The sequence below is a fragment of the Micropterus dolomieu genome, linkage group LG18 (genome assembly GCF_021292245.1).
Source record: "Micropterus dolomieu isolate WLL.071019.BEF.003 ecotype Adirondacks linkage group LG18, ASM2129224v1, whole genome shotgun sequence".
In the NCBI taxonomy this organism is placed as follows: Eukaryota; Metazoa; Chordata; class Actinopteri; order Centrarchiformes; family Centrarchidae; genus Micropterus; species Micropterus dolomieu.
In genome coordinates, this window is record NC_060167.1 from 21,572,071 (window position 1) to 21,588,073 (window position 16,003).

The 16,003-nt window shown below is 40.6% G+C and overlaps 2 protein-coding genes across 5 annotated transcripts in view; both read right to left on the reverse strand.

Annotated features, from left to right (window-relative positions):
- Nucleotides 1–440, reverse strand: part of LOC123987371 (prostacyclin synthase-like) — a 9,721-nt gene extending 9,281 nt beyond the window's left edge. The window contains exon 1 of the mRNA XM_046076185.1: nucleotides 358–440. Coding sequence (XP_045932141.1) covers nucleotides 358–425 — 68 coding nt within the window. The 5' untranslated portion in view covers nucleotides 426–440. The remainder of the gene's footprint in view (nucleotides 1–357) is intronic.
- Nucleotides 441–1,397: 957 nt separating this feature from the next.
- On the reverse strand, nucleotides 1,398–8,394 carry thumpd3 (THUMP domain containing 3). Of its 4 annotated transcripts, none has more exons than XM_046076187.1 (10): nucleotides 8,244–8,394; nucleotides 7,560–7,875; nucleotides 7,232–7,309; nucleotides 6,721–7,149; nucleotides 6,018–6,148; nucleotides 5,202–5,271; nucleotides 4,474–4,589; nucleotides 4,264–4,368; nucleotides 3,986–4,109; nucleotides 1,398–1,947 (listed from the first exon to the last, which is right to left on the reverse strand). In XM_046076187.1, the coding sequence occupies exons 2-10, from the start codon at nucleotides 7,866–7,868 to the stop codon at nucleotides 1,756–1,758; spliced, it is 1,554 nt and encodes a 517-aa protein (XP_045932143.1). In that variant the 5' UTR covers nucleotides 7,869–7,875; nucleotides 8,244–8,394; the 3' UTR covers nucleotides 1,398–1,755. The 4 variants fall into 4 exon arrangements, with proteins under 4 accessions (XP_045932143.1, XP_045932142.1, XP_045932145.1 ...); XM_046076186.1 differs by having other exon boundaries at nucleotides 8,139–8,280; XM_046076189.1 differs by lacking the exon at nucleotides 8,244–8,394 and adding an exon at nucleotides 8,168–8,239.
- Between the last annotated feature and the right edge of the window lie 7,609 nt (nucleotides 8,395–16,003).

The window sequence follows — 16,003 nt, forward strand, 5'->3', positions numbered from 1 at the left end:
TAATTTTAACACTGAAAGTTTAAATTATAGTTTAACCACATTCCTTAGACTAAGGAGGAGCAACCCATTAAATTAAGAAAATAAATAGGCTAGCTGTGCTTGCGTTAATAAAAACGCGTGGTGAGTCCTTCAAAAATGGTATTATTATTGATAAACTACTTAGCACCAAATTGGTTTTACATTATAGTTCACAGCAAAAACACAGATATTACACTAAAGTAAATAAAAAGAATAGATGACAAGAGCACACCTATATCAGGGTTAAAAAGAGCGAGCTTTTCATTGCTCCAGGCAAATGGGACAATCACAATATGTATATAGGGCAATACAGGTGGATCAAACAGTAGCCTAACTTACCTCGATCTGTGTGTTAGAATAAAATAAAGCAGAGCAACTTGGATGAGCAGAAAAATAGTCCAGATCATCTCGTGTGTTTACTTCCCCGCTGCGAAGTCAGTGGAGTATAATCTCAACCTCAGCCCTCAGGTGGCCTTTTAACCAGATCTCCTCCTTACGTCACCGTCAAAATCCACAGAATCCTCGTCGTCATTGCACGTTACGCCCATCATCGAGTAGCCTAACATACGACGTTGGGTGACACCAGGAAACAAAACGACATTCCCTCCTCATCGCACATTTTACAGGCTGTTCAGCATGTCGCAGCCTGAATTTATTCCTGGGGAATTATGCCAGATAAAACATACTGGTGGTGACCTATTAATATAAACAGCCCCCAGTGTTCAGGCACACACTTTTAAAATATTCCAATTAAGCACGTTTACAATAGCTTAAAAAATGGACAGCCTACATTCTCCAATTTGTGACCTTCAGTTCATTCCCACATCAGATCCCGGATTAAATCTAGCCTACATCAAATTCACCGCAGAACCTACTATGTGTGTGGTTTATTTTCATTAGTTATGGGAAGGGCTGCTGAATAAATTATTTTATTTTCCCTGTTTGGGAATGCCCCGTCGGTGTTCAGATATCACCTGCTTTATGAATGGCTAGGGGAAGTATAATCCTGCCTGCAAATGTTCACGCACACCTCAGTGTTTTACCGTCACTGACTCCTGAGTCATTTCCGTTTTGACTTAATATCAGTTGACATTACTGTCATGTGTCCCCACCTGTTGTGTGTTCATGTCTGCACGTCCAACAGGGCAGAAATGAAGGGAAAGGTGGGTGGTGTTGGAAGACAGAGGAGAGGAAAGGCACAAGCTCATACTAGTTCCCCAATTTTCTTTTCCATCATATTCACAGGAAATACAAGCTATTAAACATTTCTGATGTACAGCTTCTCCTTCTTCTCACTTTACACTTTGCTGTTTGTCTCTGACACAAAACCTGTAATATTGGGAAAATGTAATGTAATAAGTGATGAATATTTACATCAATTTACATTTTCTTGGAATCTTTATTCATCAGAACAAATGGCAATGTGCAGTTCCTGCTAAGTGGACACAGCGGGTCTGTGGTGTGCAATGAAACAACCTTCAGCAATATCAAAAATGAACTGGCTGAGAGTGTGAGAAACACTAAACCGCTGTTGAACTTGGAAATGGCTTTTCTCTTTCCAGTTAAGCCATTTATCAAATTAAAACAAATGAGAAATACAAAACTTACAGACTAAAATAGTTTGGCACGCCTGACTAGAGAACTTGAATTATGAAAAAATTAAATAAAGAGAATATAAATAACGTTAATCCTACAATGCCTCAAATATCAATTCAGAACTTAAACCCAGGATGTGAATTAAGAGATCTCCTTGTTGTCCTTCTCGTCTCCTTGTGTATTAACCGGTCCTCGTGATTCATAGACATCCTCAGGAGTTTGGCCAAACACAGCCCCGGTCCGCTTGAGGAGGTAGACTCCAGCATGTAAACCCCCGACGTTGACCCAAACAGTGTGCAGCTTCCTCCACAGTCCTCCCATCCTCGAGATGGCCTGGAGACGACATAAATCTTGTGACGGCAAAATAACAAATGACACATTTGTTTTGTGTAAAACAAGATCTCTGCATAGACAAATACAGCTGGTAACGATGCCGCGACTGAGCGGAGTTTAACCTGCATCACTCAAACTGTGGACTATTATTTAGAGATTATTTCAGGATAAAAGCAAGCTTTTAAGCAGAAGGACCACATTAGGTTGTTTAAACTTCTTGGAGAGCTGCATAAACACAAAAAAACACTTGCATTTACAAATGATCCCACCTAATGGATTGTAGTAAAGGGGAAATCACACCAACACTGGATTTTTCCATTTCACACCAAAACACAACTTTACTATATAACAATAATCATTTAATGAGTTTCAACATATTTGGGAAAGCCCATGTGTCACAAAGGTCAAAAGTAAACCATGTCACTGACCCATGACCCCATTCGTAGGTCCAAAATATTCATAGCTCACAAGTTAATTTAAGAATGTCTTTTGTAAAGCAGGGTGGGGATTTTAAGAAATGATAAATCTGAAACGAATGAATTCCTTGTTTTGTTGCAACTATATGAATACACCAGTATCCATGGGATCACAACAAGAAGGTTCAACACTGACATGTGACTTCATCTCAGAAGGAACTGATATTATATGAACATACTGTCCTACTCATCAAACATTTTTTAAAGTAGTTTGATGCAGTCACCAAACACCATCACCCCAGTGATTTCGTAGCATTTTCCCCTAGCACCACATCATCTCCAAAATATTATGAGGTCGACACGTGTCCACCCTCGATGACCCACGAACATGAACCTGCTCCAAATAAGCAGCAATTCTTTTTTCTTTCCACTCTCTGGTTTAGCACATCTTGACTAATGTGAACTCAGTGTGTGTTGAACTTTGGAGTTTAGGGTATTCTCAGGTCCAGATGAAGGAACAACTGTGGTCCCTCGATTTATTTGTACTGCGCTCATAGCAAAGGATCTTACACATTTTGGCAACCACCTTTTTATCTATTTAAACTGTGGTGATTTCTAGGCCTGTTGGTGATGTTTTTAACATCAATGTCCACACACACACACACACACACACACACACACACACACACACACACATCTAGGAACTTCAAAACATATACAACTTTATTGTAAATGTATTATTTTTAGAATTACTTCCATAGCAACAGGTTGTATACTTGTACACACAAGTCTAGTCCACTATTTAGATCTTGACACGCCTCCAGATGTGAAAAAAAAGCAGAACCATTGATTATACAAGGGTGGAGATAAAAAACTAATACAACATTCCTCGGGTGCAACATGGCACTTACACACTGTGTATTGTCCTACTGTAATAGAAACACTACGACTAGTGCACGTTAATGTCGGTGCACCAAAGGCATGCAGGTTGCACGTGCACCTGGGCCCCCGTCAGCAGTTAATTATTACAACAATTGTTTGCTTGGGCAGGTGCATCTACCTGTTCCCAAACCAGAATACAATTTCTATAGCACAATGATTATTATTATAAGCGAGGAGTCATCATGTTTGTCCAAAATGAAGATGAATAATGATGTAATGATGAGTGAAGAAGGGCTCAAAAGAGGCAACAAGTTTCCAAACTGAAGAAACTGTTTTTTTTTTGTTTGTGCATCACTGTTAGCAAAGCAAAACATTGCAGCTTGAAACAACATTAAGCGTGTCGCCTCTGTGTTTGTTGATGCACCTGCTAACACGTCTGTGTGTTGTCTAACATAGTTTAGTGTGAGTTAGCTGCTACTTTGTGAATAATAAGGCTGCTGGAAGTCAGCTGTTGTGTTCATAATAGGCAGTGTGCACATGCTGCCAGCAAGCGTACATCGGGGTGAACACTCAGATCAAGCGAACAAAAGCTACTGTATGATGAGTCGTTATCAGTAAGATAGTAGCAGGACAGGACTTGCACTGTGATTTATTGGAAATTTCTCATCTAACAGTATCCTATTTTCTTGGAATTGTGTAATACACCAGCTGAAACTCCTTTTTATCTGCATGACAGTTACCTTGGAGAAGCATTTCTTGTCCTGGGTCAACAAGACAGCCTTTCCTGAGCCTGGTCTGCACACACGGGCCATTTCCCTCAGACAGGAGGGGTAAAGGTCCCAGTTCTTCTTCTTAGAACCCATCCTTCAAGAAAAAAGGAAAGGTTTTATGTCATGGTTGATATGACGGTTGAACAAAAGCGCTGAAAAATAAATCTGTTTCAGTACTGAAAACGACATTTCCAGAATAACTTCTAAATAGTATTTAATCAACCATGTACAGTAAACTACTGTGGTACCTCTTTCCAAAGGGCATGTCAGTGATGATTATGTCAACAGAGCTGGTCCTTATGGGTAAATTGCACAGATCCCAACGTACTGTGTCAATGGGCAATCCAGATGCACTGTTTCAAAGGATCCAAATGGGGGGTTTATATCTTTACTCTTCTCAACTACACAAAATTGTACATTAAAACTACCTTCTAAACTCCCCCCCCCCCCAATCTCACCTGCCCTTGGCTGCCCTCCGTTTCTGGATGTGACATATATTGTTGACTGTGCGGTTAACTGCCATGTCATAGTTGTCACCGGCAATGTAGAATGAACAGTTAAATTCAATGGCCCCCTGGAGAAGAGAAACACTGCACAATTAGTAGTCTCTTTTTATTATTATTTAAAAAGACCAGAGATCGGTTGTAGGCTGAAAAAAAAAGGCTGCTTCAAACCGCATGTTGACTTAGTAAGTGGTTTTACTTTCTAATAGTGTTAAAACTTGGACAGGCAATTTATTTTAGAAGCATTTTTGTTATATTTGTTAATTTTTTAATTATTTTTTTTTACATCCCAGCAGCGATCAATAACTCAAAAACTCTGGGAAATACGGTATCTGTTGCTGTCACAGGACTGTATTAAGCACCACTGGCCTACCTGCGCATGGAAACATGTTTTGGGCGAGTGGCTTAGGAATGAGGTGTGAAGGGAGGGGCTGGGATTTTTTCAGTTGGATACTTTCAAAATCTAGCTGTTTATGCTATACCTACACCAGCTTTAAAAAGCAGCCAGATGTTGACGCACAGCCGAGTTAAGCAGGCCTCATTACAGATAAAAGAAATGACTGATAAGCATAAATTTTCTTTTCATAAAAATTATTAGTACTGTGTTTGTTTTTTGCCCTTTCTTCTTCTAAGAAGAACTTGCAAACATCTTGCAAGAATACTGTACAGTAGTTATGTCTCACCTCCAACGGTATTGCTCCTGTCCCGCACATCGGATCAAGTATTATATCAGATGCCTGAGGTTTACACAGCCTGTCAACAGAGCATGAATATAAGTTTTATCATCACATGAACTCATTTTATACATGTCAATGTAGATTTACATACCACATTTCTCCTGTCCAGTCATGGACACTGATTTTACTTGATTTGATTATTGATTGAATTTCAATCAAAAATAACTGACTTTTATTGGAAGGTGAGTAAGTGGTCATTAACAGCATCCCAGATCTACCGCATCAGCAGTCAGTCAGTTTTGACCTGTCAGAACGCTAAAGGACACAATGTGGTTCAATAAGTGAGCAATACTGCACTATGGAATTTTACATTACGCACTTAATGTTAATTTATGTGCTACTCATCATGGAAAACATTACTTGGCAGAGCTGTTATTTGTTTATTTTCTTAACAACTTAAAATAAAACTAAGGTGTGACTTGCAGATTTATCTCAATAGAGAAGAGTTGTTCTTGGCTCGTGTGATGTATTGGATATGCCTGTATTCATTCAGTCCCGCGTGCCCTACCTCACTGTCAACTTAGTCATGTCTACTTTCAGATGGGGGAATTGTTGTTCAGCCCCACCAACATCTTTTCAATCACCGCAAACGTATTAATCCTTTAATTCTCTGTCATTTGGCCAACTTTGCTTTGTGCACGTCCAAAGAAACACATAGCTGTCTAACTTACTGAACACAGTTGAGGTTCCTGCTGATGAGAATTTAGTGTGCACCCCCTGCACCTATTTGTGTGTTTCTTTGTGTGAGTATTATAGAATTACCTGAGCATGCCATAGCACAAGGTAGACCGCAGAGTAGTGGGTCCAAAGTGACTGATGTTTCTCCTGTGAAGACTCTCTTCTGTGAGTGCGATGCCGATCACCATCTCTTCTTTGTGTATGTTTAGTAAAACCTGCAGTACAGAAACATGCAGTACGTGATTATTATCAGTTATCAATGTAACCATGCACGTGTTCGTATATTGTACGGACCTGAAACAATCGTCAAATGAATTGCCAACTATTTTGATTTGGAAGCAGAAATGTCAAAAATTCTCCAGCTCCAGCTTCACAAATGTGAGGATCTGTTGCTGCTCTTCGTCATACATGATAGTAAATTGGATATCTTTGGGTTTTGGACTGTTGCTAGGACAAAAGCAGGTTGAAAACATCACTTTGGGCTTTTGAAACGTGCGATGGCCACTGTTCACTGTTACTTTTCTCATAAACGAGTAATTGACTAACTGAAAAAATAATCTGCAGGTTAATCAATAATGAAAACAATGGTCACATAATATGAACAGCTTATCTTCACGGAAAATGTTACTTCAGTGAGTCATTATTTTTTCTTCAGTCAATCCTTAAACTAAACATTAGGTTATGGCTTGAAAGTTTATCTTGTATTACATAACAGGGAAAGTTCTTTTTTTTGGCAAGTGCAACGGTATTCACTTTGCGTCAGCCCAGTCTGATCAAGCATGCCCACCTCTATGTCAAACTTTGTCATGTCCGCTTTCCACTGGAAGAATTCCTGTACGGATCCACCAAAGTCTCTGGCTGCCTCATTAGAGGAAAAGCTGTGTTTGTCACCGGCCCTGTTGCACGTCACACGAAACTTGAGGAGTTTGACCTTGGGCGCTGCCTCCTCCGAGTCCTGCGTGCTAGACTCCAGGTCAGGCATCTTCTCCATCTTTGTCTGGCTTTCAGCAGCACACACCGCTTGAGGCAGCTCTTCCTGTTCAGTATCAACTACAGTTGAATCAGTGACCTCCCTATTAGGTTTTACTTTGGTGCCATTTCCTCCTTTCCGGTAGCCTTTCTTCTTTTTTAGGGCACCATTTAGTTTCCAAACCTCTAAGGCATTAGTCCAGGGGAGTTTTGAGGCAAGCTGCTGCAACTCCATCAATGTCTCCTCCTGCACAAAACACAGTGTTTATTACACTGACCATAAATCACTCAACATAAGCGACATCAGACTATTGGTGTCTCTAAGTTACCTTTGATTCTTTGAACTGGTAATGATCATATTCATCTACCACAACAAACAGGTTGTCCACAGACTTCAGAAGATGGACCTGCAGTGGGGAATTCAATAAAGGGACAGTCAGACAGATACATTTTAGTCTTTTGTACATCTTCTGCACCTGGCAAAATTAAATGAGTAAGATTGGCGGGGTTCAACATATCATATATAGAGCTACCACTATTCAACATCAAAGCAAAGTTTTCTATGCATATCTTATCTCTCTGTAATTGTTCTTATCTATCTTATCTATGCTAAGACAGTGAGAAACACAAGGCATACACTGGCTCCAGGTTTCCTACCTGGAAAAGCTTGTCAGTGGTTATTGGAAAGTATATACGACCACGATCTTTGCTGATACGTGCGTCAACCCCGATTTTCTCCTTGACCTCTTCTGCAGCAGTGTTCTCAAACCCTGTGGGCACGGTCGCTCCAATGGTGACGCTGATGATGTCCCCTGTGGTGGCATCATTCTCATCGGAGGTAGAGGTCGATGATCCCACTGTGTTAGGGCCCGGCTCTGCGGCCCCATCTTCCTGGGAAGACATACTGACAGAGGTACGACTGGATGATGTGTTACTAGAGCTAGTGCCAGGCTCAGTGGCTAACATGAAACACCTGCAGGGGGAGAGAGGGGCATTCAAAATGTCAATAATGCATAATTTACATATTGAGTACTGTTGTCAAAAGTTTGCATGAAATACAGTTTATTTGAACATTGTGAATAAACCTGTAACGTTGCTCCTGAAGAAACAACGTTACCAGTTAACTTAGCCGGCTAACGTTAGCTTTAAGGAGCTAAAAAGTTGTTTCGAGTAAACACAAGGTAGAAAACACGATAGCGACTAATGCTTGACTTTTATATTAAACTGCTGCCACACCATGATACGTGTTTATGTGATGAGCACACCGGTTGAACTGTAGAGGCTGCTGACAATCGTATAAAGGTTAGTTGTTTTAAACTTGCTAACTGGAAACTGACCAACCTGACAGACACGAGGCGACACACAGGCAACAACACCGACACTTCCGGCTCAGTGCTTCAGAATAAAAACGTAATCTTCGCAAATCTGACAAAACTAAACAATTTGGACAAACTAAACGTCAGAATACTCCTCAGAAAATCAATCATACATTGTGCGAGGGTTTGAAAATAGTGTGCAGGTACATTGTACAATTATTATTATTATTATTATTATTATTATTAATATTGTTATTATAAGGATTAATAAGGTTTTAAGCACAATCTAGCCTATATGTCAAAATACTCATTCACATTTTTCCCTTTTATATTTTCTTAAGCTCTCTCTCTCTCTCTCTCTCTCTCTCTCTCTCTCTCTCTCTCTCTCTCTCTCTCACAAATTCAAATTATCTTTATTGGCATGAATGTATATCTACAATACATTTCATTAAACAAGAAATTAAAGCGTAAAGTAATTAAAGCGTATGTGTGTTTGAGTGTGTGTGTTAGAAAAAATTTAATATATTAAAAATAAAAAATTGGTGTTACTTTGAACCCAAACAAGAAATGTAGTTGGCGCCCCTTCACTACTACTTCCGGTTACATCTTTCCCAAATGTTATCGGCAGAGGGAGCTACAATATAACTTTTTGTGACCATTGAACAAAACCATTCAGCTTACATGAAAACAGCAATGAGGCAGAATAAGAAAAATAAGCCATCCTGCCTCCTTCCTTTTCTGTCTTAAAATATTTACAAGTGACAGCAAAATAACCGCAGGGGATCTAATGCGAAGGAATAGAGAAATGATGGAGAAATAAAAACAATAATCTCTTACACTTCCTTCTGTAATTATGGGTTGTTGTTTACATTTACCAGTGGTTGCAGTTCATTGTGTGCACAATGACAGAGATAGAATAGTTTCCTGATATTTGTGTTAGAATGAACTGGCTCACAATAGTATAGCCAAATACACTGTCACTGATGCAATGAAATGACAAATTTACTCTCTTCCATACCCAGTCCTTTAGTCACCCATAATCTCCTTTCCTGATTTATCATTTGTGATTAATGACGTTTACGTAGAGAGTGGTGATAAGAATAACTGTCTTCTCCTCTGTGTCACATTGCCTTATGTGATTAATTGAACCTCTGGGCAGTGAGAACTTTAACTTCACGTGAGAGCAAAATATAATTCTCTATCTGTAAGGAAACACCTGTGAAAATAATGAGCATTTCTTTTTATATTTATCTGTTTACGGGTTGCAATCAAGTTTAAAGCACTTAATTACGATTACAGGAAAATAAAACCTGTTTTTAAATATTTGTTTCATCTGCAGGACTTCCTTTGACAGAAAAACACCCTTTTTCATGTCTCTCCACAATACATAGCCTACTGTATGTGTATATGTGTATTGTTGTTTTTCTAACTTTTTGTATCAAGTCAACTTTATTCTTTCCATCTGATTAGTAAGTGTTAAGTCTGAGAGACAGAGTGGGCGTGCGTTCATGTCAGGGAATGAAAAGTCCTGCACAGCAGATGGCTGGTGTTGCGCAGTCAGTACAGTCAAGACTCCAAAAAACCTTTGCCAACTTAATGATCTCAATAAACTCATTGGCAAAGGCAACATTTTGCATGATGCATGAAATTATTCCCGCTGCAAAGAGAATTAGCTAAGAATAGCTGACGGTGAACAGAAGCTCAGAGTAAAAAAGAAGTGCAGCTCCAGGTTTGCTGCTTTGACAGAAGATCAGACAGACACAGCCAGAGCCCTGTTTGATCCATGTGTGTAGCTCAGTTGTTATTTGTGCAGGTAGACCTGGTAAGATGCTTCCATCCTCACATGTAACTCAGCCTCCGCTGCAGTAATAATGCAATGAGGAGAAAAGACAAGCATACAAGTATGAGGGAATATCCTCAAAGCAGTTATTTATGATAAACCCTGTGGGCTTATTCTTCAGATCCTTCTCTCAGTGTGGCATTACTTGTTAGAATAAAAGTGACATTTGCAGAGATATGAGGATTCTTGGGGATGAGAATACATACCATATGAAGGAGACATTTCTCAGCATGAGTGCTTGATGGTTGATTAATAACAGTGTAAATCAGCATCAAGGAATGCGTATCAAAGCCTATGCTAGTGGTTATCAGTGGGTTTGCAATTGATTGTCTTGTATTGCATTCTGTCTTTGGTTCTAACCAAAGACAGAAATACGAGCCTCTGTGGTCTTTTATCAGAATCAGAATCAGAATCGGGTTTATTGCCAGGTACATTTTCACATACGAGGAATTTGCTTTGGTATGAATTGGTGCTTACAGTACACATGAAACATAAATAGTAATATAATATATATAAAAAGTAAGGAGATCAAAAAAATTTACAAGTATCCAAAAAATCTAAAAAATACAATAATACTATAATACAATGCTGACAAGTATTTGCAAAAGTTGCCAACATGAGCATAAAGCACAGATGAGCGTTGTTGTAAAGTGTGGGGTCAGGAGAGTGTATGAGTGTGTGTGAGTTTGGGGAGAGGGGCATGAGAGTCACTGACAGTGGGGACCCGGGCCTTGTTGAGGAAGCCTACTGCCATCGGAAACAAACTGTTCTTGTGTCGAGAGGTTTTGGTCCTGATGGACCGCAGCCTCCTGCCAGAGGGGAGAGTCTGAAACAGTTTGTGTCCAGAGCTGGAGGGGTCAGCTGCAATGTCTCCTGCATGCCTCAGAATCCTCGGGTGTACAGGTCCTGAAGAGAAGGAAGATTGCAGCCAATCACCTTCTCTGCAGAGCGAATGATACTCTGCAGCCTGCCCTTGTCCCTGGCAGTGGCAGCAGCGTACCAGATGGTGATGGAGGAGGTGAGGATGGACTCAATGATGGCGGTGTAGAAGTGCACCATCATTGTCTTTGGCAGGCTGAACCTCTCCAGCTGCTGCAGGAAGTACATCCTCTGCTGGGCCTTCTTGGTGAGGGAGGTGATGTTCAGCTCCCACTTGAGGTCCTGGGAGATGATGGTGCCCAGGAAGCGGAAGGAGTCTACATTGGTGACTGGGGAGTCACACAGGATGATGGGGGAGGGTGGGGCTGGGCTCTTTCTGAAGTCCACGACCATCTCCACTGTCTTCTGAGCGTTGAGCTCCAGACTGTTCTGGCTGCACCAGGTCACCAGATGGTCGATCTCCCACCTGTAGGCAGACTTATCCCCACCAGAGATGAGCCCAATGAGGGTGGTGTCATCCGCAAACTTCAGGAGCTTGACAGAGTGGTGACTGGAGGTGCAGCTGTTGGTGTACAGGGAGAAGAGCAGGGGGGAAAGAACGTAGCCCTGAGGGGAACCGGTGCTGATGGTCCTGGAGTCAGAGACATGTTTTCCCAGCTTAACATGCTGCTTCCTGTCCGTCAGGAAGTCAGTGATCCACCTGCAGGTGGAGTCAGGCACATTCAGCTGAGAGAGCTTGTCCTGCGGCAGGGCCGGGATGATGGTGTTAAAAGCAGAGCTGAAGTCCACAAACAGGATCCTGGCATAGGTTCCTGGGGAGTCCAGGCGCTGGAGGATGTAGTGAAGGGCCATGTTTACTGCATCATCTACAGACGTGTTGGCTCTGTAGGCGAACTGCAGGGGGTCCAGGAGTGGGTCTATGATGGATTTCAGGTTGGACATCACAAGGCGTTCAAAGGACTTCATAACCACAGATGTCAGGGCGACGGGTCTGTAGTCGTTTAATCTTGTGGTCCTTGGTTTTTTGGGGACAGGGATGATGGTGGAGACTTTGAAGCAGGCTGGCACATGGCATGTCTCCACTGAGGTGTTAAAAATGTCTGTGAACACCGGAGACAGCTGATCAGCACAATGCTTCAGGGTGGATGTGGAACATGACTGCTGACAGCAGCAAGGCAGATGATTTCTTGGTAACACTACACACCTAGTTTGTTACATTTAAAATTAACCTGTAATTTCTAAATTATATCAGAAATGGAAGAAACGTGATATTTTATATTTCTGTTTACATTATTTAATCATTTTTATTTCTGTAATTGTACAGTATTGTGGCAAGTATTTGGATTATGGGCCAAAGACAGACGCTGCAAGACAGTGTCGAGGGCCCATAGCCATTATTTTATACTGCACTGTACTGCGAGATAGCACTGCCTGCAACTGATTGAATGTATGTTCAGGTGGGCTTAAATACCTTAATAGGAATGGGATGTGTATTTGCTGATCAAAATCTACCCCTTTCACTAAAATATACATGAATGTGTGGGATGTATTCTGCAGAGAGTTTGTATTGTAAATACAAGACATTTTTTGTGGATTCCTTACTGACAGATTAAGCTTGAATCATGTCACATGAAACATTGTAAGCATAATAAAAAAATATAATCTGAATCTGGGAATGATTGAATCAGAGGGGTGTAAACTTTTTATTTCATGCTTCAAAAATCCACATTAAACATTATTAATATTACTTCAACAAAAGTGTCTTACAATTTGTTAAAGATATAGAATATGTTGATTCCAAATTACATTTACATTTACTCATTTGGCAGATGCTTTTATCCAAAGTGACTTACATTTGAGAAACAACGTACAAGCATCAACAGAGCATCAAATACAGCACGAGATCTACAACTGACAATACATACTAGTAAGAGCAGCAATAAATACTAGGAAGAGCAATAATTACTAGTAAGAGCAATACATACTAGTAAGAGCTAGTAGCACATATCACATCAATGGGGTAAATACCTAGGGAAAGAAGTAAGAGTTAACAGAAAAGTGCAATCAATACAAGATAATTGTAGGGGATAGAAGAAGAAGAGCACAGGAAGTGCATGTTAGAGGTTAGAAGTAAGAGGTGTTATAAGAGGAAGTGTTCTCGGAAGAGATGAGTTTTCAAGAACTTCTTGAAGTTAGAGGGGGATGCCCCTGCTCTGATGGCGTGTGATAGCTCGGCCTCTGGAGGCCAAATGACACCAAATTTTGTTGTGGAGTTGACATAAAAGCCAATTGCTGTTGATCCTGACCCAACAAAACATTAGAATAACACCACGTTTTCTCCACTGCAACATTTACTGCTGATTATTTACTTAAGGATCAGTGCTGCATGATCTGGCAGTCCTGTTGATTTAAAACATGGAAACCTGTTACATCACAAGCTGCCTATTGGAAGATGGCCTCAGGGCAAAAAAAAAATTAATTAAAAGAGGTGCAGTTATGACTGATATGAGATCTACACATGTCCATACAAAGCTTCCTCTGGATGAAGAAGAAGGAAAATGTTAGGAACAAGCTTCCTTAAAGGCTTTTCTGCCTTTGTCACATTGATTTGACATTCAGGACACATAAGTAATTATTAGGAGGCGATATACAGATGTCCTGGTGACCGAGTGAAGATTTCCCCCGGCAACCTCTGTTGCATCCTCAAGTTTTCTGTCACTTTTCATGGTCTAATTTCCCAATCAATGTCAAAGAAATTATCTTAAAAAATCAATTAAGCAATTAAATGTTGGATAAATTCAATCTGATAAATTCATTGTAATTATAAATACTGTATTACCTTCCAATGACAATCTTTGTTCCATTTGTTGCTGTGCAGGAAAAAACAATTGTTTCTATGCATTTTCAGATTCACTGAGAGATTTTGTAGCCCCCCAAAACTATTTGCGTGCCTCATCACTTTTTAGTCAAAAATTGTTCTTTGTTAAATACTATTACAGCATCCATTCCCAGACTGTATCCCAGGGTGGCATTTTCACATGTTGGCTATGGAGTCTAGAGCAGTTCCTACTCTTGTTCTACAGAAAGGACCAGTAAAAGGATCTCACAATGGATCTTTGTGCCATAAAAACAGTGAAGTCATAGTTTCCCAGGCTTCCCCCACCCCCCAAGACACCTGATAAGAGAAGTATAGGATTGAGGAACAGATGGATGGAGGGAGGTATGAAGGGACTACAGAAAGCTTACCTCTGCTGACTTTCGCTGTGGTAAACACATACAAAAGCAGAATCCACCCTGCTGTCATTCTGGCAGGCCTCCCTGTCTCAGCTGGTGAAGTGCCTGCTCACTCATGGCTTCACTCTGTGGATACGTAGGTGATCCATGAGACCTGACAAACAACTCACCACCGGAGCTGCAAAGACACAAGAGACAGCGTGATGCAGTGAGACACATAACACAGGAAGACCCTTTCTCTGTCTCTCTCTCATATCCAGATTCACTGAACACATACGCAGACATATAGAGATAGATACACGCACTGCCACAGGCCTTTTTAAATTCCTCAGGGGCTTTTACTCCTGTGAAGAGGGCTGTGCATGCTGTGTTCAATGGCCAGAAAATATGTTTGGACATCACAAGGCCAGCAAAGAATTCAAACCTGATTCCTTAAGTTGTTTCTGGTGGGAAAGCAGGAGGACAGGAGGAGGAGTGAATCATGGGGTGTAGCAGTCTTCCTCATCTCTGTAATTGTTCAATTAGACTCTCTAAGGGTGACTCCCTAATTGCTCCACCTCATTTGTGCAATGTAATATCTCCATATATCATATTATATATTATTACATATTACATTGTCTTTTGAGTTGGTGCTGCTGGCTGCAGACTAACACAAGGCTCGCAGCTCACAGTAATGTGCAATTAATGATAACCAATAACCATTTTGTGAAGTGTATGATGTGCAGTTGTTTGTTTCAATTGTTCATGAAAAATCTTTTTGATCTGTTTTTTTCAAATGTGGCAAAATGTAGATCTAAAATCTGTCAAAAGTGTGCTCCTACCTGTCAGCTTGAAATACACATCCAAGTCTGTGTGCTGCAGATGGAAATGAATTGCAGAGGGCATCTACAGTGTCGAAATTTGCAGGTTTGAGTGAATCAACAGCCCGTTCCCTCCTGAGCTGAGAATAGCAAAGGCGACAGACGACAAAACGAGTCCCATGGACTGTCAAAAACACAGTGAAGTGCTCAGATGACAGTTTTTGTCAGGAAACACTCTCAGTCGCTGTCACCACAATGCTTTGAAAACCTGCTTTTCTTCATGACAAGAACTCTATATGTGAAAATATAGAGAAAACATGTGAATCCCATCACATAGTTACAGATATATTAACATAATTGATTAAAACTGAATTAATTTGAACCAAACTTGAGAAGTTTTGCATTCCTTTCCTACACTATTTTGAGCACATTGTGATCATGGATTATTATGCATGTGTTCTTGGTTCTGCTCAGCCATATTCTACATGTCAGTATGTTGGAACAGTTTGTAAGATGATAGATTTTTTATTGTTTAATTTATTCTTGCCTCTGTAGCTGTTCCTTATCTTTCATCTGCTTACACTGCTAAAGACTCTTCTGTCACTGTTGATATTCATCTTTAATTGTCAGCATCAGCTCTGCCAGCAGAGAAGAAGAGGTGGGTGCGACAAGGTCACGAGATACACCTGTTTGCAACAAAAGAGGGAGGTGCAACACAAATTTTCCTTTTAAAAGATAATGGTTGGTGTGAATTCATGATCACATCAGAGCATCGATGGCAATGTTGGTGTTTATGTGTCATGCCTGAGCCATTTCACCACCAGGCCTGTTACTTCACAACGTCTCTGCTCCGGGCGTGTGATGCAGCAGCATGTCAGAGAGGATCTATCGCAAACCTCTGCTGACATGTGCCACATCTCCTGAACAGCAGTAATGCAGAGATAAAAGTGTGAGGTTTCCATGGCAATGGAGTCTAAAGGGGGGGGGGGGGGGTCTATTTTTTCTTCTGGAAAAATGAATGTGATTGTTATC

Excerpts from the sequence above, each read along its gene's own strand:
- thumpd3 (XM_046076187.1), bottom strand. The coding sequence starts at position 7,868 with ATGTTAGCCACTGAGCCTGGCACTAGCTCTAGTAACACATCATCCAGT. Across the intron at positions 7,310-7,559 it reads CCACTGACAAGCTTTTCCAG|GTCCATCTTCTGAAGTCTGT; the intron begins GTAGGAAACCTG and ends TCCCCACTGCAG. Across the intron at positions 7,150-7,231 it reads ACCAGTTCAAAGAATCAAAG|GAGGAGACATTGATGGAGTT; the intron begins GTAACTTAGAGA and ends TGTTTTGTGCAG.